This window comes from Chiloscyllium plagiosum, unplaced genomic scaffold (assembly GCF_037043375.1).
Source record: "Chiloscyllium plagiosum isolate Xiang-an unplaced genomic scaffold, Cpla_swu_hap1 HiC_scaffold_2, whole genome shotgun sequence".
In the NCBI taxonomy this organism is placed as follows: Eukaryota; Metazoa; Chordata; class Chondrichthyes; order Orectolobiformes; family Hemiscylliidae; genus Chiloscyllium; species Chiloscyllium plagiosum.
In genome coordinates this window covers 79374274-79398204 of record NW_028270140.1, presented here as the reverse complement: position 1 = coordinate 79398204, position 23931 = coordinate 79374274, and the positions used below count along the sequence as shown (strand labels likewise).

General features: G+C 46.8%; 2 protein-coding genes across 4 annotated transcripts in view; both read left to right on the top strand.

The window, feature by feature from the left end:
• gramd2b (GRAM domain containing 2B) overlaps positions 1 to 23931 on the top strand; it is a 180839-nt gene that overhangs the window by 79288 nt on the left and 77620 nt on the right. Inside the window, exon 1 of one of the 3 annotated variants that reach the window (XM_087998046.1) lies at positions 16857 to 16873. The exons of the other annotated variants lie outside the window; for them this stretch is intronic. The gene's annotated coding sequence lies outside the window, so the exon portion shown is untranslated. Of the gene's footprint in view, positions 1 to 16856; positions 16874 to 23931 lie in introns of those variants that run through there. 3 annotated transcript variants of the gene reach the window in all.
• Positions 407 to 5821, top strand: LOC148151924 (uncharacterized). The gene has a single exon (XM_087998073.1). It carries the CDS (start codon positions 2143 to 2145, stop codon positions 3205 to 3207), a length of 1065 nt encoding a protein of 354 aa, XP_087854199.1. The 5' UTR covers positions 407 to 2142; the 3' UTR covers positions 3208 to 5821.

Genomic DNA, 23931 nt, shown 5'->3' with positions numbered 1-23931 from the left:
GCCCGCAGGGCAACTTGGGAGGCGGTTCTCCTCCCCCGGGGCCAGTCCATTCAGATCGTTAGGGACACAGGACTAAACCCCGCCGACAGGATTATTGCGGTGGGGGAACCCCACCATTGCCAGGCCGCCATCAATTCGGCGGAGGGGGACTGCGTGGCCGACAGCCCGGTCCCTGACCCAACCTGACCTTGTATGTGGACGGCTCACGGAGGCTTGTCGAGGGGTCCTACCAAACGGGATGGGCGGTGGTCGACCATACCGGACCACCCGAGCACAGGGAACGATGGGGGTGACACCTCTGCCCAGGTCGCGGAGCTGGTCGCCCTCACCGCCGCACTCCGCCTGGGAACAGGCAAGCGGGTAAACATCTTTACCGATAGCCAGTACGCTCTCGGGGTAGTCCATGATTACATGGCAGCATGGAGCCGCCGGGCTTTATCACGGCTGGCGGTGGCCAGATCAAACACGAAAATACGGTCCGCGACCTGGTGGCGGCCGCATGCCTTCCCCTGCTCGCTGCGGTGATAAAAATCAAAGCACACCAGCGGGCCACCACCGCTGAACAGCTTGGGAATCATTGGGCCGACCTGGCCACTAAGGCCGCCGCGAGCGCAGCGCTACCGCCCGCGCATGCAGCACCCGCTACTGAGGTCCGGGATGTGAATGTCCTGGACGTCCAGAATTGCGCGCAGCCCGGTGAGTTAGAGGACTGGCTGGCAAAGGGCGCAGCCCACGGCCCCGATGGGGTGTGGCGGCACGGCGAGAGGGTCGTGGCACCCGCGGCCTGGTTCGGACCAAACGACCTTGATGCAATTACACCATGAGCCGGACCACGCGGGCCGCGACGGAACACTTGCTAGGCTCCAGACCGACTGGTGGTGGCCCGGCCTCGGCCGCGATGTGGCCAAACACTGCCGCCGATGCGTTGTCTGCACCCAGCACAACCCGGGGCGGCCCCTGCGCATTCCCCTAGCGCACCAGCCACGGCCCAAGGGGCCCTAGGAGAACCTCCAAGTTGATTTCACAGGACCCCTACCCCCCAGCCGTGGCAAGAAGTATTGCCTGGTGATCGTTGACCACTTCACGCGCTGGGTAGAAGCCTTCCCTACACGGGACTGTACATCCGCCACCGTGGCCAGAGTGCAGGCCTTCGACATCTTCCCGCGCTGGGGGGTCCCCCTCCAGATTGACTCAGACCAGGGCACGCACTTCACCGGACGCGCAATGAAACTGGCCTGCCGCCTCCTAGGCATCAGACAGCGCTTCCACGTCCCGTTCCATTCCCAGAGCTCCGGGATGGTCGAGTGCATGAACCGGACCCTCAAAGCGGCGATCGCGAAGGCGATCACCGAAACAGGGCAGGGCTGGGTGGACATTCTGCCCTGCATACTGATGCGCTTGAGGGCCACCCCAGGCCGCTCCACTGGCCTCACTCCCTTCGAGCTCATGATGGGGAGGGCCATGCGACTACCAGAGAACGTCATGGTCGGGGGGGGGGAAGACATGGCCCCCCTGAGGGACAGGATGACGCGCTATATCAGGCAGCTGGACACGCAGCTGCGGGCCTTTAGACAAACTGCGCGCGACCAGCAGGACATTAGGGACCAGGCAAAACTGCAGCCGCATCTGCCCGCCCAACCCCTTCCTGGCGTTGGGGACAAAGTCCTGGTCAGGGCCGCCCCCGACCGACCCGGCTTCGCCCCCCGGTGGCTGGGACCGCACGAAATCATCCTCACCAGTGACACGTGCGCCTGTGTCCACATGAAGGGAAAGGGCAGGTGGAAGCACTGGTCCCAGCTTAAGCCCTATCCTTAAGCCCCGACCGGACAGACACTCCCCCTTGACTTGACTCTAACTCTTTCTCCTTACAGTGCAACGGGTGGACCGGCTCCAGGGAGACCTGCTCCTACACACACTAACCCTACACCCTTGGTAAGGGTGCCTCTCTCCCTCTCTTCCCACAGATCATGCTTCACCAGTGCACCGCTCTCCTCCCTGCTCTCCTCTTCGCCCTACGACTGGCGCCTTCCTTCCCCGAAATACATGACAACTTCTACCGCCACGGTGTTGCCTTCAACGCGTCCGACGCCATCTGTATTCCTGCAAGGGACAAGCCTGATGTGATCGACGCGTTCTGAGGCGATGGCCTTGGGGGGTTGCATGTTCAGGACAATGTGTGCCATGCCAGAGGACCTCTCCTCTGCCACGACATTTGATGCCTATACTGTACGGGATCTGTCTGTTTGTGGATATTACGAGCCTACTGATGCCGCGGTAGTCTCTTTGTATTTGTGCTTTCCATCCGCCCCGACCACACCGCCCCCGACCACGACTCCCGAGATATTGCCATGCCCCTCTCTGGGACCGGGGCCCGCGGGGGGACTGGTATTGTGGGATGAGGGAGAGGCCCTTTATGACAACGTCCGACACGAGGTCGTACCTGTGCTGGTCAATATATCGGGCATCCGGGTACCGGACTATTACACAGCACAGGTACGCAACCTATACGCCATGATGGGGAAGGAGGCTATAGAGAGGGCCATAGATGCCATGGGGGCAACCCACTACCGAAATGACATACATAACACGCACACACAACGACACAGACGGGACATAGTCAATGATGCTCTCACAGGACTCAACACAGGGACGTCCGTAGTAAACTCCCTAGACATCCAGGGTCTTAACGAAAAGGTTGAGCAACTAAAAGGAGTAATGAGGAACCTGCTACAGAGGTCTCTCACAAATCAGGCAGACCAGGCACGCCTGGGGGAAGAGGGAGCAAACATCCAGCTCGACGGCATTGCAGTCCTGGAGACACACGCCCACACCATTAACCGCCTTATAGACCGGGAAAGGGAATACACGGCCCATATCAACGAGGGGCAGCTGTGCCATGCGTATGGCCTGTGGATGGTAGCCCAGATCCGGCATAATCTTGATCAGGTCCAAAGGGGAGAGGTGCCCGACTGGATCGACAGTGCCACACTGGCCTCACTCACGGGGCAGTCCGGGCCGCTCGACAGCCGGACTCTGCAGGGTATGACCAGAGTATACCCAGTGATTCCCAACTGTGAGGTCAGTGAAGCAACAGGAGTTGGGATTGTCCTCCTGATCCCCGTGGTCACCCCAGAGTCGGGGCCATTTCCCCTGTTTTACATTGAGAACATCGGAGTCATACGGGAAAACGCTTCCCTCAAATATTGACTAGCTCACCACACAGCCATATCTCGAAACGGCGCTGTGTACGGGGTGCCACTTACAGGCTGCAAGCAGCGAGGGGCGATTACCATCTGCCCTCACCCCTTACGAAGGAGTGAAACAGCGGACTGCGGGTTCAACCGGACACAGGGCTGCACCCTTGAAATCTAACCTACGGGCCCCCACTTCACTAGGGCGGGGTATGGTGGGGGGGGGGACGATACTGTGTCTCCACTCTTGAAACCTCATTTTGGTATAATGGACTGCAGTGCCCGATTCCCCAGCACGAGTTCTGCTTCACCCCCAGGCGCCCAGTCATGGTTGGGCAAGCTCACATCTCAGAGGTCCGACGACAGAACCCCGAGTCCATACAAACTACTGATAAATTCAGGGACACCCTCAGGAAATATCAGGAGCCTGAACAAGCCCCCATCCCACATTTGGCTGAGGTCTTACGGGAGCTTAGGACCCGGGTAGGACACTCAGTGAAATTGTATCACCAGTTGCAGTCGCATGTAAAGGACCTAGAGGAGGACACAGACACAGCTCTGCAGTCCCAGGGGTGGGCGCAGAGGGTGTGGGATTGGGGCCTGAACGTCAACATCCATCCCTGGATCCGAATCATCTCGCACACCATTGTAGGCATACAATTACTGCTGGCTCTGGCCTAGCTCCTGGTGGCATGTCATTCATGCCGCTAGCACAAAAAACGGAAGGCCAGGAAGACCATGCTCCACGCCATCGACTCCTGGCGGGCGATCAGGCACCGTGAGCTCACAGGGCTCGAGTTAATGTGACCTTCTCCCGGGACTATCCAAAGGCCCCATGACTGCAGCATGACGGCCGGCAGAATGTACCGGGCGAGGAGCCGACTTTTAAAATATCGACATCGGGGGTGTGGACGTGTCCAACCCCTTGCCGAAAGGAGGGACTGCAAGCGGGCATCAGAGCCGCCCCGCATTTGCCACGGGACTATGCCTACATCAGGAAACGATGAGAATTCATTTTTGTGTTTTAAACAGCAGTCGCAGCTTTAAACCCACAAAAACTCAGCAGCTGCCGGTCTGCCCACGTGACTGGGAGATAGGAGACAGAGGACAGATCGAATCCACACTAGACCAACATTACCCATGACTCATGGGCCAAAACTCCAGAATTAGTTAAATATGGAAACCCATCTCCTAATCACATCAAGAGAATGACTGAAACACACCAATACCCATCGATACGGAGCCATTCTGATACAAAGGACAGGCATCCACCAGACAGGTACGGACAGACCAATACACACCAACACCCCAAGGGAACAAAGGGGGGTGCTAGCCCCTGCCCTCACAGAGAGAGACAAGCAGATAATACCCAGACCCGTTTACATACAACAATTAGCACCCTATTGTGCGTGCCCTGCAACTCTCCTGGGACGGCAGGAAACAGCCTATTCGCACCTATGCCAGTGATGATGGGGAACTATCATCCCATTCATCCTCAAATCCCACACATTCTGACAACTAAAAGTATATAATATGAAGCTGCGCGCGGGAACAGCAGAGCAGCCGAGATTCTGACCTCGGTTGGTCTCCGCCGGCGTTACTGCAGTAATAAACGTTACCGATTGTTGAACCGCACTCTGGGCTCGGACTGATACCATTTCATCCGCGCTAACAGAAGCACACTAGCTTTCAGAGTGCTGCTCCTTCATCAGGTGATTATGTGGAACAGCGCTCCAAAAGCTAGTGTGCTTCCAATTAAACCTGTTGGACTATACCCTGGTGTTGTGTGATTTTTAACTTTGTACACCCCAGTCCAACACCGGCACCTCCAAATCAGTGACATGTGGACCTCTCCCTATGGGATAAACCAGCCAAGCAGCTCCTGATAAAGGTATTGGAGGCATTGCAATTTGATTTTTCCTTCGTTAAAATTCAATTAATTTTCATTGTGTTTAAGGAGCTAGATTTAAATGTTTGCTTTCAGTATGAGATCTACAATTAGATACTTTCCTACGTGTTTTTTAAGAACTCCTGCTCCAGTTATCCTCCCATCGTGAGCCATGTGACATTTTAGTTTGTTAAACCACTTCTATTAGAATATGCTTCAGCAATTGATACAATGCTCTAAATTTATCATGTTACAAAATTCAGAGAACCAGTAATGCTTCACTTATTTTTGAGGCATGCAACTTTGGTGTCATTTAAAGGAATTAAACTGCAATTTTTGTGATTTTCTTCAGTTTTTGTTAAGAGTCTGAATTAATCAGTCATTGCAGTAATGCAAATTGCTGGTAGAATATTATTTTATGTTTAAAACCAATTAAATATTAGTATATTCTCTTTTGGAAATTAAGTCATACAAAGAGACCTAGCAGTTCAGATATATAGTTCTTAGAAATTTGTGTCACATGTAGACAGGGTGGTTAAGAAGGCATTTAGCATGGTTGCCTTCATTGCTCAGATCTTTGAGTATTAGAATTAGAATTAAGTTTTCTGTCACACGCACTCCAGATAAAAAAGAACAGGAGTACTGTGAAAACTGTACAATGTTGCCAGCACACCACACCATCTATGATACAAATCTTTGATACAAAAAAAGAGAAAATAAAGAAAAAAAGTGATACTTCATATACAGTGTCTGTAATTAGTGTAAGCATAAGTTCAGAAAATAAGAAATTCAGGTAAAAAGATAGACATTAAAGTCTTTCTATAAAGAGTTTCATTTGGTCTGACCCGGCAGAACAGATTCCCAACCAGTAGTCATCTTCTCTCCAGACCCTCAGTCCGTCCCCACTCAGCTCCAGACCCACTGGCCCTCCCTGCACCGCTCCAAACCCACTGGCCCTCCCTGCACCATTCCAAACCCACTGGCCCTCCCTGCACCGCTCCAAACCCACTGACCCTCCCTGCACCGCTCCAGACCCACTGACCCTCCCTGCACCGCTCCAGACCCACTGACCCTCCCTGCAACACTCCAAACCCACTGGCCCTCCCTGCACCGCTCCAAACCCACTGACCCTCCCTGCACCGCTCCAAACCCACTGACCCTCCCTGCAACGCTCCAAACCCACTGACCCTCCCTGCAACGCTCCAAACCCACTGGCCCTCCCTGCACCGCTCCAAACCCACTGACCCTCCCTGCACCGCTCCAGACCCACTGACCCTCCCTGCACCGCTCCAAACCCACTGGCCCTCCCTGCACCGCTCCAAACCCACTGACCCTCCCTGCACCGCTCCAAACCCACTGACCCTCCCTGCAACGCTTCAAACCCACTGACCCTCCCTGCAACGCTCCAAACCCACTGACCCTCCCTGCAACGCTCCAAACCCACTGGCCCTCCCTGCACCGCTCCAAACCCACTGACCCTCCCTGCACCGCTCCAGACCCACTGACCCTCCCTGCACCGCTCCAAACCCACTGGCCCTCCCTGCACCGCTCCAAACCCACTGACCCTCCCTGCACCGCTCCAAACCCACTGACCCTCCCTGCCTCCCTGCACCGCTCCAAACCCACTGACCCTCACTGCACCGCTCCAAACCCACTGACCCTCCCTGCACCGCTCCAGACCCACTGACCCTCCCTGCAACACTCCAAACCCACTGGCCCTCCCTGCACCGCTCCAAACCCACTGGCCCTCCCTGCACCGCTCCAAACCCACTGACCCTCCCTGCACCGCTCCAAACCCACTGACCCTCCCTGCCTCCCTGCACCGCTCCAAACCCACTGACCCTCACTGCACCGCTCCAAACCCACTGACCCTCCCTGCACCGCTCCAGACCCACTGACCCTCCCTGCACCGCTCCAGACCCACTGACCCTCCCTGCACCGCTCCAAACCCACTGGCCCTCCCTGCACCGCTCCAAACCCACTGACCCTCCCTGCACCGCTCCAAACCCACTGACCCTCCCTGCACCGCTCCAGACCCACTGACCCTCCCTGCACCGCTCCAGACCCACTGACCCTCCCTGCACCGCTCCAAACCCACTGACCCTCACTGCACCGCTCCAAACCCACTGGCCCTCCCTGCACCGCTCCAAACCCACTGGCCCTCCCTGCACCATTCCAAACCCACTGGCCCTCCCTGCACCGCTCCAGACCCACTGGTCCTCCCTGCACCGCTCCAGACCCACTGGTCCTCCCTGCACCGCTCCAGACCCACTGGTCCTCCCTGCACTGCTCCAGACCCACTGGTCCTCCCTGCACCATTCCAGACCCTCTGGTCCTCCCTGCACTGCTCCAGACCCACTGACTCTCCCTGCACCATTCCAAACCCACTGTCTGTCCTGTACCATTCCAAACCCACTGACCCTCCCTGCACCATTCCAAATGGAAGGTTTGAGGTAAAAAGGTAGGGCTGGATAGGTTCAAACCTTTTTTCACTGGTTGAGGGATGACCTTACAAAGGTTTATAAATTTATGAAGGGCATAGTTACTGTGAATAGGAAGAGTCTCTTCCCTAGATTGGGGGAATTCAAAACTAGAGGGCATATTTTTCATGCGAGAGGAGAAAGATTTATATAGGACATGAGGGGGCAACTTTTTTTTACACAGAGAGTGGTCCATGTGTGGAATGAACTACCAGAGGAAGTAGTGGATGCATATGCCATTACAATATTTGAAACACATTTGGATAAGTACATGAATGGAAAGGTTTGGAGGGAAACGGGCCAAACACAGACAAGTGGGACTTGTTTGGTTTGGGAACATGTCGGTGTGGACTAGTAGGACTGAAGGGTCTATTTTCATGCTGTGTGACTCTATACAGAGGAACCTTGATTATCCAGCATTCGATTATCCAAATATGGGAGTATCTGGCAAGATCGCAAGGTCCCAATGCTTGGCTAATCTGTTATCTAGCATTTCATGATCAGGAAGTCGATTAACTGAATGACATACTGTTTGCCCGTGTCCTTCTGATAATCAAGTTTCCTCTGTATACCCAATTATATGTTTTTCTAAACTCACCGCATCAATAAACTATGTCTGGCACTTCTAAATTAAATATAGATGTTGATATTAATCATAGGCTGGATTATACACTCCTACGCACATGGCTTTTGAAAGGCAGCTCATGAGTATGCTTAATATTTAATAAGAAAAGACTGAGCAGCTGCAAAATGTGAAAAAGTATAGGAATGTTCAATGTGGCAAGATTAATTTTCAGGACTAATAAGTGCATCATAAAAGTGTCCTGGTCCCTGAAGAAAGTAAAAGAGTTTATGTTTCTGCAGAATATTAACTTGATTACCTAACTAGTACCTAATAATAACTTGTAACTTGAAGTATTGCTATTATCCAGGAAACTGCATCTTGTTAAAATAAGTGCTTCTTCTTATTTGAAACTCACTAGTTGTTCATCCACTACAACTGTTAATGAAACAGATCAAGTAAAAGAAGAAGGATTGGTGGCAGCAACCTGCTTCAATCATTAGCTGGTAGTGGTTGGTTCCTCAGCACATAAAACAAACTCAAGGATAATAGGTCACAAGAGCCTCAGATAGAACATAGAACATGGAAGAATACAGCGCAGTGCAGGCCCTTCGGCCCTCGATGTTGCGCCGATCCAAGCCCACCTAACCTACACTAGCCCACTATCCTCCATATGCCTATCCAATGCCCGTTTAAATGCCCATAAAGAGGGAGAGTCCACCACTGCTACTGGCAGGGCATTCTATGAACTCACGACTCGCTGAGTAAAGAATCTACCCCTAACATCTGTCCTATACCTACCACCCCTTAATTTAAAGCTATACCCCCTCGTAATAGCTGACTCCATACGTGGAAAAAGGTTCTCATGGTCAACCCTATCTAAACCCCTAATCATCTTGTACACCTCTAACAAGTCACCCCTAAACCTTCTTTTCTCTAATGAAAACAGCCCCAAGTGCCTCAGCCTTTCCTCATACGATCTTCCTACTATACCAGGCAACATCCTGGTAAACCTCCTCTGCACCCGTTCAAGTGCCTCCACATCCTTCCTATAGTATGGCGACCAAAACTGCACACAATACTCCAGATGTGGCCGCACCAGAGTCTTATACAACTGCAACATGACCTCAGGACTCCGGAACTCAATTCCTCTACCAATAAAAGCCAGTACGCCATATGCCTTCTTCACCGCACTATTTACCTGGGTGGCAACTTTCAGAGATCTGTGTACATGGACACCAAGATCCCTCTGCTCATCCACACTACCAAGTATCCAACCATTAGCACAGTACCCCATCTTTTTGTTACTCCTACCAAAGTGAATCGCCTCACACTTACCTACATTGAACTCCATTTGCCACCTTTCTGCCCAGCGCTGCAGCTTATCTATATCCCGCTGTAACCTGACACATCCTTCCTCACTGTCAACAACTCCACCGACTTTCGTATCATCCGCAAACTTGCTCACCCAACCTTCTAGCCCCTCCTCCAGGTCATTTATAAAAATGACAAACAGCAATGGTCCCAAAACAGATCCTTGCGGAACACCACTAGTAACTGCACTCCAAGATGAACCTTTACCATCTACTACTACCCTCTGTCTTCTTCCAGCCAGCCAATTCCTAATCCAAACCTCCAACTCACCCTCAATGCCATACCTCCGTATTTTTTGCAGTAGCCTACCATGGGGAACCTTATCAAATGCCTTACTAAAATCCATATACACCACATCTATCGCTTTACCCTCGTCTACCTCCTTAGTCACCTTCTCAAAGAATTCAATAAGGTTTGTGAGGCACGACCTGCCCTTCACAAAACCATGCTGACTATCCTTGATCACATTATTCCTATCCAGATGTTCATAAATCCTGTCCCTTACAATTCTCTATTAGATTTTGCCCACAACAGAAGTGAGACTCACCGGCCTATAGTTACTAGGGTTATCCCTACTCCCCTTCTTGAACAAGAGAACCACATTTGCTATCCTCCAGTTTTCTGGCACTATTTCTGTAGACAACGAGGACATAAAAATCAAGGCCAATGGCTCTGCAATCTCCTCCCTTGCTTCCCAGAGAATCCTAGGATAAATGCCATCAGGCCCAGGGGACTTATCTATTTTCACCCTTTCCAGAATTTCCAACACCTCTTCCCTACATACCTCAAAGCCGTCCATTCTAATTAATTGTGACTCAGTATTCACATCGGCAACAATGTCCTGTTCCTGAGTGAATACTGACGAAAAGTATTCATTCAGTTTCAGGAAACCCTTCTCAGCCTTCACACGCAACTTCCCACTACTATCCTTGACTGGACCTATTCCTACCCTAGTCATTCTTTTATTCCTGACATACCTATAGAAAGCCTTTGGGTTTTCCCTAATCCTACCAACTAAGGACTTTTCATGTCCCCTCCTTGCTGCTCTTAGCTCTCTCTTCAGATCCTTCCTGGCTACCTTATAACTCTCAATTGCCCCAATTGAACCTTCACACCTCATTTTTACATAGGCCGCCCTCTTCCCTTTAACAAGGGGTTCCAATTCCTTATTAAACCACGGCTCCCTCACACGACCCTTTCCTCCCTGCCTGACAGGTACATACTTATCAAGGACACTCAATAGTTGCTCCTTGAACAAACTCCACATATCAATTGCGCCCTTCCCTTGAAGCCTACTTTTCCAAGCCACGCATCCTAAGTCGTGCCTCACCGCATCATAATTTCCCTGTCCCCAGATATAACTCTTGCCCTGCAGTGCACACTTATCCCTCTCCATCACTCGAGTAAAAGTCACCGAATTGTGGTCACTGTCCCCAAAATGCTCATCTACCTCCAATTCTAACACCTGGCCTGGTTCATTACCCAGAACCAAATCCAGTATGGCCTCACCTCTTTTTGGCCTGTCTACATATTGTGTCAGGAAACCCTTCTGCATACATTGGACAAACACCGACCCATCTAACAAACTCGAGCTATAGCTTTCCCAGTCAATATCTGGAAAGTTAAAGTCCCCCATAACAACCACTCTATTACTTTCACTCTTCTCCTGAATCATCATCGCAATCCTTTCTTCTACATCTCTAGGACTATTAGGAGGCCTGTAGAAAACTCCTAACAGGGTGACCTCACCTTTCCTATTCCTAACCTCAGCCCAAACTACCTCAGATGGCGAGTCTTCATCCATCGTCCTTTCCACCGCTGTAATACTATCTTTGACAAGCAATGCCACACCTCCCCCTCTTTTACTCCCACCTCTGACCCTACTAAAACATTTAAACCCTGGAACCTGCAACAGTCAATCCTGTCCCTGTTCTACCCATGTCTCCGTAATAGCCACAACATCGAAGTCCCAGGTACCAACCCACGCTGCAAGTTCACCTACCTTATTTCGTATACTTCTTGCATTGAAGTATACACACTTCAAGACACTTTCCTGTTTACAGGCACCCTCCTTTGAGATTGATGCCATGTTCCTAACCTCCCTACACTCCAGGTCCTGCACCCTAAAGCTACAGTCTAGGTTCCCATGCCCCTGCAGAGTTAGTTTAAACCCCCCCCAAGAGTACTAGCAAACCTCCCCCCAAGGATACTGGTGCCCCTCAGGTTCAGGTGCAGACCATCCTGTTTATAGAGGTCCCACCTTCCCCAGAAAGAACCCTAGTTATCCAGATACCGGAATCCCTTCCTCCTGCACCATCTCTGTAGCCACGCATTTAACTGTTCTCTCTCCCTATTCCTCGACTCTCTATCACGTGGCACGGGTAACAAACCAGAGACAACAACTCTGTTTGTTCTAACTCTGAGCTTCCAACCTAGCTCCCTGAAAGCCTGTCTAACATCCTCAGCCCTCTTCCTACCTATGTCGTTGGTGCCAATGTGGACCATGACTTCGGGCAGCTCCCCCTCCCCCTTAAGGACCCGGAAAACACTACCAGCGACGTCACGTACCATTGCACCTGGGAGGTAACATAACAAACGTGAGTCTCTCTCGCCCCCACAAAACCGCCTATCTGTGCCCCGAACTATCGAGTCCCCAATAACTATTGCTCTGCTCTTCTCCACCCTTCCCTTCTGAGCAACAGGGACAGGCTCCATGCCAGAGGCCTGAGCCCCGTTACTTACCCCTGGTAAGTCGTCCCCCCCACAAGTACCCAAAACGGTATACTTGTTCTTGAGGAGAATGGCCGCAGGGGGTCCCTGCATTGGCTGCTTCCTCCCAGTCCCCCTCACTGTCACCCATCTGTCTGCAATCTTTGGAGTTACTACTTCCCTAAAGCTCCGATCTATGACCCCCTCTGCCTCCCGAATGATCCTAAGTCATCCAACTCCAGCTCCAGTTCCCTAACACGGTCTTGGAGGAGCGTGAGATCTTGCATTTGTCCAACAGGTTTGAGATTCGTGCTCTTTGTGTGGATCAGACTGAGGGCTGTAGGGAGGATGAGCAAACTGACCACAGCACAGTGGTACAGAGAGCCATTTAAGAGGGGTGGGTGGGTGGGGGGAAAACAGAAATGTTGTTGTAATCGGGTATACTATAACCAGGGGAACGTTCTCTGTGACCAGGATTGAGAATCCCAAAGGCTATATTGCCTGCCTGGTTCATCTGAGCTGCACCAGAACTCTGAATGAGAGGGGAAAGATCCAATTGACGGGGTCCACGTAGGTACCAATGATATAGGTGAGAAGAGCAAAGTGGTTCTGCTGAAGGAGTATGAGCAGCTAGGGCTAAATTAAAAAGCAGAACCATAAAAGGTAATCATCTCAGGATTGCTGCCTGAACCACAAGCTAATTGGCACCTGATCAACAACATTAAAGAGGTAAAAGTGTGCCTCAAAGGTTAGTATGTGAGAAACGGGTTCAAATTCACCAAACATTGGCACCAATACTGGAGCAGGAGGGAGCTGTTCCAATGGGACAGGCTCCATCTGATTCATGCTGCGACCTGAGTCCTGGTGAATGCAGGCATGGACCTTTTTCTAAATGGGGAGAGAAGTCAGTAGTCAGAAGTGCAAAGAGTCTTGAGAGTTCTAGTCCAGGATTCTCTCAAGGTAAACTTGCAGCTTGAGTCATTAGTTAGGAAGGCAAGTCAATGATGGTATTTATTTTGAGAGGACTTGAATATAAAAGCAGGGATATACTTCTGAGGCCCTATAAGACTCTGTTCAGACCACATTTGGAGTATTGTACACCATTTTATGTCCCATATCTCAGGAAGGATGTTCAAAGGAGATTCATGAGAATGGTCCCAGGAATGAACAGCTTAACATATGAGAAACGTTTGAGGACTCTGGATCGATACTCGATCAAGTTTAGAATGATGAGGGTGAAATAATTGAAATATACAGAATACTGAATGGCCTGGATAGAGTGGATGTTGGGAAGATGTTTCCATTTGTGGGAGAGACTCGGACCCGAGGGCACGGCCTCAGAGTAAGGGGAAGATCTTTTCGAACAGAGATAAGGAGAAACTTCTTCAGCCAGAGAGTGGTGAATCTGTGAAATTCAGTGCTACAGAAGGCTGTGGAGGCTAGGTCATTGAGTATACTTAAGATGGAGAGAAATGGGTTCTTGATTGTAAAGTGATCAAGGGTTACAGGGAGAAAGCAGGAGAATGGGGTTGAGAAACTCATCAGCCATGATTGAATGGTAGAGCAGACTCGATAGACTGAATGGGCTAATTTCTGCTCCTATGTCTTATTGTCTTATGGAATTGCATAACTAGGGCTGTGGATAGAGCTTTGAATTAAATACTGGGGGTGCGGGGGGTGTAGCTTCACATGCATGGAAAGTAATGGAAAAAGTTTAAGATGGGAAAGACTCAGCAGAGGTTATAAAAGCTTCCAGAACAAGTAAGAGGATAGAGCATATGGGAAGAGTCAGGAATCTAACTGCAGGCACAACAGATGAGAAAATGACTATAAAAAGGGGGGTAGTCAATGCAGGACTGAGGGTGTTGTATTTAAAGACATGTAGTATACGAAACAAGGTAAATGAGCTTGTAGCACAGATTGCAATTGGCAGGTACAATGTTGTGGGTATCACAGAAACATGGCTGCAAGGGGATCAGGACTAAGAACTAAATATTCAAGGGCACATTTCTTCTCGAAAAGACAGGCAAATGGGCAGAGGGGCTGTGGTTGCCCTGCTTCTAAGAAATGAAATTAAATCTACAGCAAGAAGTGATATAGAGTTGGAAGGAGCAGAATCTGTGTGGGTAGAGTTGAGGAATCGCAAAGGATGAAAAGACCCTGATGCCATTTGTGTACAGGCCTCCGAGCAGTGGTCAAGATGTGGGGAAGAAAATAAATCAGGAGATAGAAAAGGCATGTAAGAAAAGCACCATTACAATAATCATGGGGGGGATTTTAATATGCAGGTGGACTGGGAAAATCACGTCGTTTGTGAATCTCAAGAAAAGGGATTCATCAATTGTTTACGAGATGTTTTTTGGAGCAGCTTGTGGTACAGCAAAGCAGGCAACTGGATTTGGTGATGTGTAATGAGGCAGAATTGATCAACTTGAAGGAACCCCTAGGGGGCAATGACCATCATATGATAGAATTCACCCTGCAGTTTGAGAGGGAGAAGCTGGATTGGAATGTAACGGCTTTACAATTGAGTAAAGATAACTACAAAGGTATGAGGGAGGAGCTGACCAGAGTAAATTGGAAAGAGACCCTCAAAGGGAAGCTGGTGGGGCAGCAATAGCAGAGGTATCTGGGTATAATTTGGGAGGCGCTGCAGAAATCAATCCCAAAAAAGAAGAAACATATTAAGGTGAGGGACAGGATGTACATGTATTTGGAAAGGCAAGGACTGATTCAGTATAGTCAACATGGCTTTGTGCATGGGAAATCATGTCTCTCAAACTTGATTGAGTTTTTTGAAGAAGTAAAAAAAAGATTGATGAGGGCTGAGCAATAGATGTGATCTATACGGACTTCAGTAAGGCGTTCGACAAGGTTCCCCATAGGAGACTGATTAGCAAGGTTAGATCTCATGGAATACAGGGAGAACTAGCCATTTGGATACAGAACTGGCTCAAAGGTAGAAGACAGAGGGTGGTGGAGGGTTGTTTTTCAGACTGAAGGCCTGTGACCAGTGGAGTGCCACAAGGATCAGTGCTGGGTCCTCTACTTTTTGTCATTTACATAAATGATTTGGATGCGAGCATAAGAGGTACAGTTAGTAAGTTTGCAGATGACACCAAAATTGGAGGTGTAGTGGACAGCGAAGAGGGTTACCTCAAATTACAACAGGATCTGGACCAGATGGGCCAATGGGCTGAGAAGTGGCAGATGGAGTTTAATTCAGATAAATGCGAGGTGCTGCATTTTGGGAAAACAAATCTTAACAGGACTTATACACTTAATGGTAAGGTCCTAGGGAGTGTTGCTGAACAAAGAGACCTTGGAGTGCAGGTTCATAGCTCCTTGAAAGTGGAGTCATAGGTAGATAGGATAGTGAAGAAGGCGTTTGGTATGCTTTCCTTTATTGGTCAGAGTATTGAGTACAGGAATTGGAAGGTCATGTTGCAGCTGTACAGGACATTGGTGAGGCCACTGTTGGAATATTGCGTGCAATTCTGGTCTCCTTCCTATCGGAAAGATGTTGTGAAACTTGAAAGGGTTCAGAAAAGATTTACAAGCATGTTGCCAGGGTTGGAGGATCTGAGCTATGGGGAGAGGCTGAACAGGCTGGGGCTGTTATCCCTGGAGCGTCGGAGGCTGAGGGGTGACCTTATAGAGGTTTACAAAATTATGAGGGGCATGGATAGGATAAATAGACAAAGTCTTTTCCCTGGGGTCGGGGAGTCCAGAGCTAGAGGGCATAGGTTTAGGGTGAGAGGGGAAAGATATAAAAGAGACCTACGGGGCATCTTTTTCTCGCAGAGGGTGGTACGTGTGTGGAATGAGCTGCCAGAGGATGTGGTGGATTGCAAGATTTAAGAGGCATTTGGATGGGTATATGAATGGGAAGGGTTTGGAGGGATATGGGCCGGGTGCTGGTAGGTGGGACTAGATTGGGTTGGGATATATGGTCCTTATGGACGGTTTGGACCGAAGGGTCTGTTTCCATGCTGTATGACTCTATGACTCTATGACTCTATGGCAGGATAAGGCAACCATGCCTGACAGGGGAGGTCAGGGACAGCACAAAAGCAAAAGAAAAAGCATTCAATGTGGTAAAGGTTAGTGATAAGCCAGAGAGTGAGAAGCCTTTAAAAACCAGCAGACAATAACTTTAAAAGTAATTTGCGAGGGTGAGCGAATGAGGGAAGTATGAGAGTAAGCTAGCTAGTAATACAAAAGAACATGACAAGAGTTTTTTTGATAGCTGAAGGGTAAGACAGAGGCAAGAGTGGACATTGAACCACTGGAAAATGATGTTAGAGAAGTAGTAAAGCTGGACAAAGGAATAACAGAGGAACTGAATATGTACTTTTTATCGGTTTTCACAGTAGAAGACACCAGCATATTCCAGAATTTCAAGGGAGTCAGGGGGCAGAGGTGAGTATAGTAACCATCATTAAGAAGAAGGTACTGGGAAGCTGAACAGTTTGAAGGTGGATAAATCACCTGGACCAGATGGACTACGCCCAGACTTCTGAAGGAGATAATTGAGGAGATTGTGGAGGTATAAGTGGTGATCTTTCAGGAATCACTGGACTATGAGAGAGGAATGAAAAATGGCAAATATAACGCCGCTGTTTCAGAAGAGAGGGAGGCAGAAGACAGCAAACTACCTCAGTCATTGGTAAGATATTGAAGTCTATTATTAAAGATGAGATTGCAGAGTACTTGGAAGTGCACAGTAAAATTGTGTTGGGTCAGCATGGCTTTGTCAAGGGGAGGTCATGCCTGACAAATCTATTAGAATTCATTGAGGAGGTAACGAGCGTGGTAGGCAAAGAAGAGTCAGTGGACATGATTCATTGGATTTCCAGAAAGACTTTGACATGGTGCCACACAGCAAGATAAGATAAGATACGAACCCATGATGTTAGGGGCAAAGTACTGGCATAGACAGAGGATTGGCTGGCTGACAGAAGATAGAGAGTAGGAATAAATGGGTCTTTTTCAGGATGGCAGTCTGTAACTAGTTGAGTTCCACAAGGGCCTGTGTTGGAACTACAACTATTCACACTATACACCTGGACAAAGGGACTGACAGCATCGTAGATGATGCAAAGGTATGTAATGTTGAGGAAGTAGGAAGTCTAGGAGGCTCGGAAAGTGAGCAAAGAAGTGGCAGATGGAAAACTATGTGGAATGTGCAAAGCTTTGTACTTTGATGGAAAGAATATAGGTGTAGATTATTTTCAAAACTGGGAAAGACTTTGGAAATCTGAAGCACAAAGCGACTTGGAAGTCCTAATTTAAGATTCTCTTAAGTCTAACATGCAGGTTCGGTTGGCAGTTAGTAAGGCAAATGCAATGTTAGCATTCATTTTGAGAGGGCTAGAATACAAGAGCAGAGCTGTATTCCTGAGATTATATAAAGCTCTGGCCCCACTGCATTTGGAATATTATCAGCAGTTTTGGGCACCGTATCTAAGGAAGGATCTGCTGGTCTTGGACCAGTCTAGACAAGGTTTACAAGAATGATCCCAGGGATGAAAGGCTTGTCATATGAGGAGCAGTTGAGGACTCTGGGTCTGTGCTCAATGGTGCTTAGAAGGATGAGAGCGGAATCTGATTTAAACTTAAGGAATACTGGATAGAGTAGATGGAAAAGATGGATAAAAGCAAATTACTGCTGATGCTGGAAAAGATGTTTTCACTAGTTAGAGAGACTAGGATTCTGAGGGCACAGCCTCAGAGTGAAGGAACAACCCTTTAGAACTGAGATGAGGAGGCATTTCTTTAGGTGGTGGTGAATCTATGTATTTTTCATGCCAGGCATAAAACAGAAAATTCAAATCTTTCAGCATTCATCAGAAATCCATAAACAGAAGTATTTTCTCACAGTTATAGAGATGTACAGCACGGAAACAAACCCTTTGGTCCAACTCGTCCATGCTGACCAGATATCCTAAATTAATCTAATCCCATTTGCCAGCATTTGGTCCATATCCCTCTAAACAAATATGTGACCCTGATTCAAATCAATGTCATCTTACAGAAACCAATGCCCCTTTAATGGCGTCAGTTAGATGACCAAATAAATGGTCCAATTAAACTAAAGATGACTGAATTAAAAACTTTGACTCAGTAAATAGGATGCTTTTCCAGATTAGAAACGGAGGGTTCAAAAATCACCCAACCACAGAATCTAAGTTGAACTTCAGGACAGAACTGAGGGAGTGCCACAATTCAGATGAGACATTAAATAGGGGCTATGCATTGACGTAAGAGACCCCATGACGCTGAGAAAAAGGAGGGGTTCTCCCTGGTGTTGTAACCATCATATAATCCCTCAATTGACACCAATGAAGCTGATTAACTGGTTACTTTTTAAAATAATCTTGCTAAAGAGCTTGCTCAAAGCAAACATGAATCTTATTAGAGATGCTGTGGTTTCAACCAGCCAGAGTGCTGCAAGAGATCAGTGTTCTGTATGTTTTAACTACAGTGAAACAAAACAACTTATGAGCCAAACAAAATGTCACCCATTCAATCTGCAGTGAACATAGGAAACTGTTCAAAAGTGCTTGGTCAAAGTATAAATCAGAGACAAATTGGGATAGAACCAAAAGAGGAGAAACGAGGTTAATACATGCTCTTATTTATTGGCAACACAGGCCCAAGATGCCATATGGTCAATTGCTGTGTCTGTTTCTCCTATATTTTTACATTAGGAGTAATTCAAAGTGAGGTCAAAGAGCTAGGCATAAGAACATGTTTTAAAAGACAAGAGGAATAGAGGTGTAGAGACCTGGGGAGGGATGCAGAGTTTTGGATCTTGACAGCAAAAATATGACCTCCAATGTCATAAAGAAGGCAATGTGTCTTGTGCAAGAGCTGTAAGAACAAAGTATTCTTAGAAAGGTCCAGCGTTGGAGCAGGAAAAAGAGAGGCTATGAAATGATGTGAATCTAAGGATAACAATTTTTTTTAGAGCAATTGGTCGATTAGGAGCCAGGTCAGCAAACATGTGAGAGCGAGTGAGCCTTGGGGCATGTTAATATTTAAGCTGTAGTTCCGGATGCAGTCACATTTCTGTACATGATTTTAAGTCATGGATATTCAGACCAGAGAGTTTCAATGTTGCTGTTTCTGGTCCCACCACTGTACCTACAGATACATACAAAGCAATGGGAGTGAACCTTTTTTCTATAAATTTATGGGATGTGGGCATTAATGGCTATGTTAACATTTATTGCCCATCCCTAATTGTCCTCATAAATGTGGCAGTGAGCAGCTGCTCCACTTCAAGTGGTTTAGGTACACACACATTGCTAGGAGAAAGTGAGGAATGCAGATGCTGGAGATCAGAGTCGAAACATGTGATGCTGAAAAAGCACAGCAGGTCAAGCAGCATCTGAGGAGCAGTAGAATTCCTTCATCAGGAATGCATTGCTGTCAGGGAAGGAGTTCCAGGAATCTGGAGATAGTGAGGACTGCAGATGCTGGAAAGTCAGAATCGATAAACAGTGGAGCTGGAAAAAGCACAGCAGGTCAAGCAGCATCAGAACAGCAGGAGAGTCAACGTTTCGGGCAGGACCCTTCATCAAGGTCCTAATGAAGGGCTTATGCCCAAAATGTCAATTCTCCTGCTCCTCTGATGCTGCTTGACCTCCCATGCTTTTTCAGCTCCACAAGGAGTTCTAGCAGTGTGTCCCAGTTATTCAGCAGACGAATGAAAGAATTGTGATATCATTCCGAGTTAGGATAGTGTGTAGTTTAGAGGGGAACTCGCAGATGATGTCGTTTCCATGTATCCAGTTTGAACCTGATGGACTAATTTATTCCTCAAAGGGCATTCCCAACCCCCTTTGCAGTGGCAGGTAAAGTGCTTAGGCTTCCCACATAAAGTAGGCATTTCCCACCCCAGGTAAAGTGGTTGGAGAATGAAACCTTAAAGTGGCAATTAATTGGCCATTTACAACACTCAAAGGACAAAGGACAAACAAATCACCCAGATCATCAGCAACTTTGCATACAATTTCAGATCAGGGCAAGTGACAGTAACCAGTTGGAAATGTCCTCTGCAGAACCACTAGCAGGACAATGTAAAATTCAGTCTATGCCCCAAAAAGGCATTATCAGTTAGAATTGGGAAACAAGCCATGTGAAAAGCAAGCTAAAGTACCTTAAGGACAAGGCACTAAGTATAAAAACAGGCATTACTTTACAGCAGCAACTATTAGTTTGCTGCAATAAAACAAAACGCATTCATTTTGAAGGATTTTAAAATTTGAAATTCAATCAACTGTCACAAACATGAACAGGGCTCAGGATAGCTTCATGTTAAGCTGTTACTGGCTGCCTCCCAACTTATCGTGGCCACGGTAGATGAAAATAAACTGGAGGTACTTAACTATATAATACCTCATCCAATAGAGCATCTGATTCATGTTTGTTTCAGGCAGGAGCTCCAAGTTCACCAGGATTAAGATCTATTCAAGAATAGGGAAAGATGGAAACAAGGCATTAAGCCTGGACTCTACTCCTCCAAAGCACTACTGCCCACATTTCTAAACATAGCCAGGGCAGTTAGGATGTAAAAATCCAGTCTCCTGTATTTGAACTCTGATTCCCAAGACACTTTATCTCTTAACAAAACAGACAATGGCAAAATTAGATCTCAATTGCCCATTGCTTCAGTGTAATTTTCATAACTTGTACGAACATGGTATATTTATAACTGTTGCACTGTTTTGCTTTAAAACACACAAGAACAGAAAATGTTGGACGAACTCAGAAGCTCCAGCAGCATCTGTAGAAAGAATTCTTTTGTTTTACAAAACTAAACGTTTTGAGTCCAGCATGACCCTCCTTAGAACTCTTGCTTTTACTTTATTTGAAAATTGACTCCTTCCAAATTGTGTTAAATTGTAAAAACTGTTAGATGTGTAAAATTCTAAAAAATTGAGACAAGACTGAAAATGATGCCTTCACTGGAAATTCGCATTTATTAAATTCCCTTAAATTATATTTTACAAAATTAATGCTTCTTTCTAAATAAATAGAGAAGTATTAAAAAAAATTAAGAAACTACACTCTGAAACCTTCAAACTCAGTGTCAAGATAAAGAATGAAAATTTGGCGCAGGTGGGCACAGCACAGTCAGTTTTAAAGTGGTGGTGGTGCTGGTGTTGGCAGGGGGGTGGGGAGGGTGGTGATTTGTAGGGTTAAGAATGGAGACCCCACAATCGTCTATACTTATAGAATGACTTGCTGACTGCAAATCACAAGTTTACATCATGAGTTTCAAAAATACATGCTGCAAAAAAAATTGCTGTAAAATGACAGCACAAATTTCTCAGTCTTTGAAGCCAAACAGCATAAAAGGTTGAATATATGTTAGTCCTCACCACATTCCAGATTTCAACAAAGGAATGTTTCTATGTCACATCAACATCAGGTTGACGATAACACTTGCAATTTCTGCTGGCTGTGCTGATTGGAGATCAGAGACATTATGTGACAGTAAAGAAAGTTAAAATCCAATAGTTAATGAGATAATTAAACTAGATGACTGGAGGGCAGGAAATTCTGCACATAACCCAGAAGTATCGACCATCCTTAACTCAACCTTATGTAATAAGAATGAGAATAAGTCTTCATTGCCTTATCACTGCTCAAGAAAAAAAAATCAATTTTAAAGCAAATGTAAAGTTCAAATTCTGCTGCCTAAGAATTACATTATTAAAATTTTACAACATAATCCTTATGATATATTAATGTTCAGAAGTGTAGCTAAAACACATTACATTTACAGCACATAATAGCTTCTTTGAGCAAGCACAGCTTTAATCCCAATACCATTAATAAATGAATTAGAGCTTTATGCCAAGCTTTAAATTGACAGTGAGAAATTCTTTTGATCTCATACTAGGCATTTTCTTTTACGCCATGTAATATGATTTTCAGCCGATGTAAAGCTGCAAAATATTTACTTTCCTGTATATAAGCTCATAAAGTGTATTGCAGTAAAATATGACAAAGATAGGAATTTATGGTTTAGTTTTTAATGTTTCTGTCAGACTTTTCTCCCATCCTTATTTCCAAGGGTTGGGCCAAGGTCTTCTATTGAATTGACCCACACCTGCAGGCAAAATATGGCTGTTGTTTGCCATTGCTTTCTGCAGGATTTAATTCAGTTTTAAATACTTTGGAATAATTTGGCATTTAAAATAGAATCAGCCAGATAAGATTTTGGAAAACATTTTTGAAAATGGCTTCATTTGTAGTTATCTTAGCATGTCAACGATCAACTCATATGGTTTCTTGAAAAGTATCGACATTCATCATGGTTACTTCTTAACAATGCATAGGCACCCCAAATCCTGTTGATTGAATTCATCAGAGTTTAACCTCATTGTTTGAAAAAGAGGGAAACAGTTAAATTTAGCAATACGGGCTAGTCAATAGAGGTGTAGAGATAACAATTTGGGAAAATAAAGTATTAAGCATTTTGAAAATTATATAACTTCAAACAATATTTGACAAAGTTATATTGGTTCGGAACAGTATAGAGAAATAAGAGGTGAAAGGTTGCTTTGCAGACAAGGACATAAGTATACATTAGTGCTCCCAAAGGATCATAATGAGAATCTGAAGTAAAATAGTGCTGATGCTACAAATTCAGATTAACATCAGAAAGGTCTTGAGAAACACAGGAGATCTGGCAGCATCTGTAGAAAGAGAAACAGAATTAACATTTTGAGTCCAACGTGACTCTTTCTCAGAACTAAAGAGGTGGAAAGCGATAGTCCAGAAAAAAGGTTGGGAGGAGCAGACACAATGGCCAAGTAGAACAGACACAATGGCCAAGAAAAGGTATCACAGAACAAAAGGCAAAGCAAGTGGTAATGGAGGGCTTTGTAGATCCAAAGAAGATGTTGACAGCAGAGTAAATTTCAGCTCTGATGAAAACAAAACGAAGGCACATTATTATGGGGAAAGAAACATAATGGACTTCAAGTATTTTGCATCAGTATTTACTGTGGAAAAGGACATGAAAGATATAGAATGTAGGGAAAAAGATAGTGACATCTTGAAAAATGTCCATATTACAGAGGAGGAAGTGCTGGATGTCTTGAAACGCATAAAAGTGGATAAATCCCCAGGACCTGATGAGGTGTACCCTAGAACTCTGTCGAAGCTAGAGAAGTGATTGTTGGACCTCTTGCTGAGATATTTGTATCATTGATAGTCACAGGTGAGGTGCCGGAAAACTGGAGGTTGGCTAATGTGGTGCCACTGTTTAAGAAGGGTGGTAAAGACAAGCCAGGGAACTATAGACCAGTGAACCTGACATTGTTGGTGGGCAAGTTGTTGGAGGGAATCCTGAGGGACAGGATGTATTTGGAAAGGCAAGGACTGATTAGGGATACTCAACATAGCTTTTTGCATGGGAAATCATGTCTCCAACTTGATTGAGCTTTTTGAAGAAGTAACAAAGAGAATTGATGAGGGCAGAGTGGTAGACGTGATCTATATGGACTTCAGTAAGGCATTCGACAAGGTTCCCCATGGGATACTTGTTAGCAAGGTTAGATCTCATGGAATACAGGGAGAACTAGCCATTTGGATACAGAATTGGTTCAAAGGCAGAAGACAGAGGATGGTGGTGGAGGGTTGTCTTTCAGTCTGGAGGCCTGTGACCAGTGGAGTAAGGATCGGTGCTGGGCCCACTATTGTTTG

Coding starts and splice junctions, on each gene's coding strand:
- LOC148151924 (XM_087998073.1), top strand. CDS start 2,143: ATGGCCTTGGGGGGTTGCATGTTCAGGACAATGTGTGCCATGCCAGAG.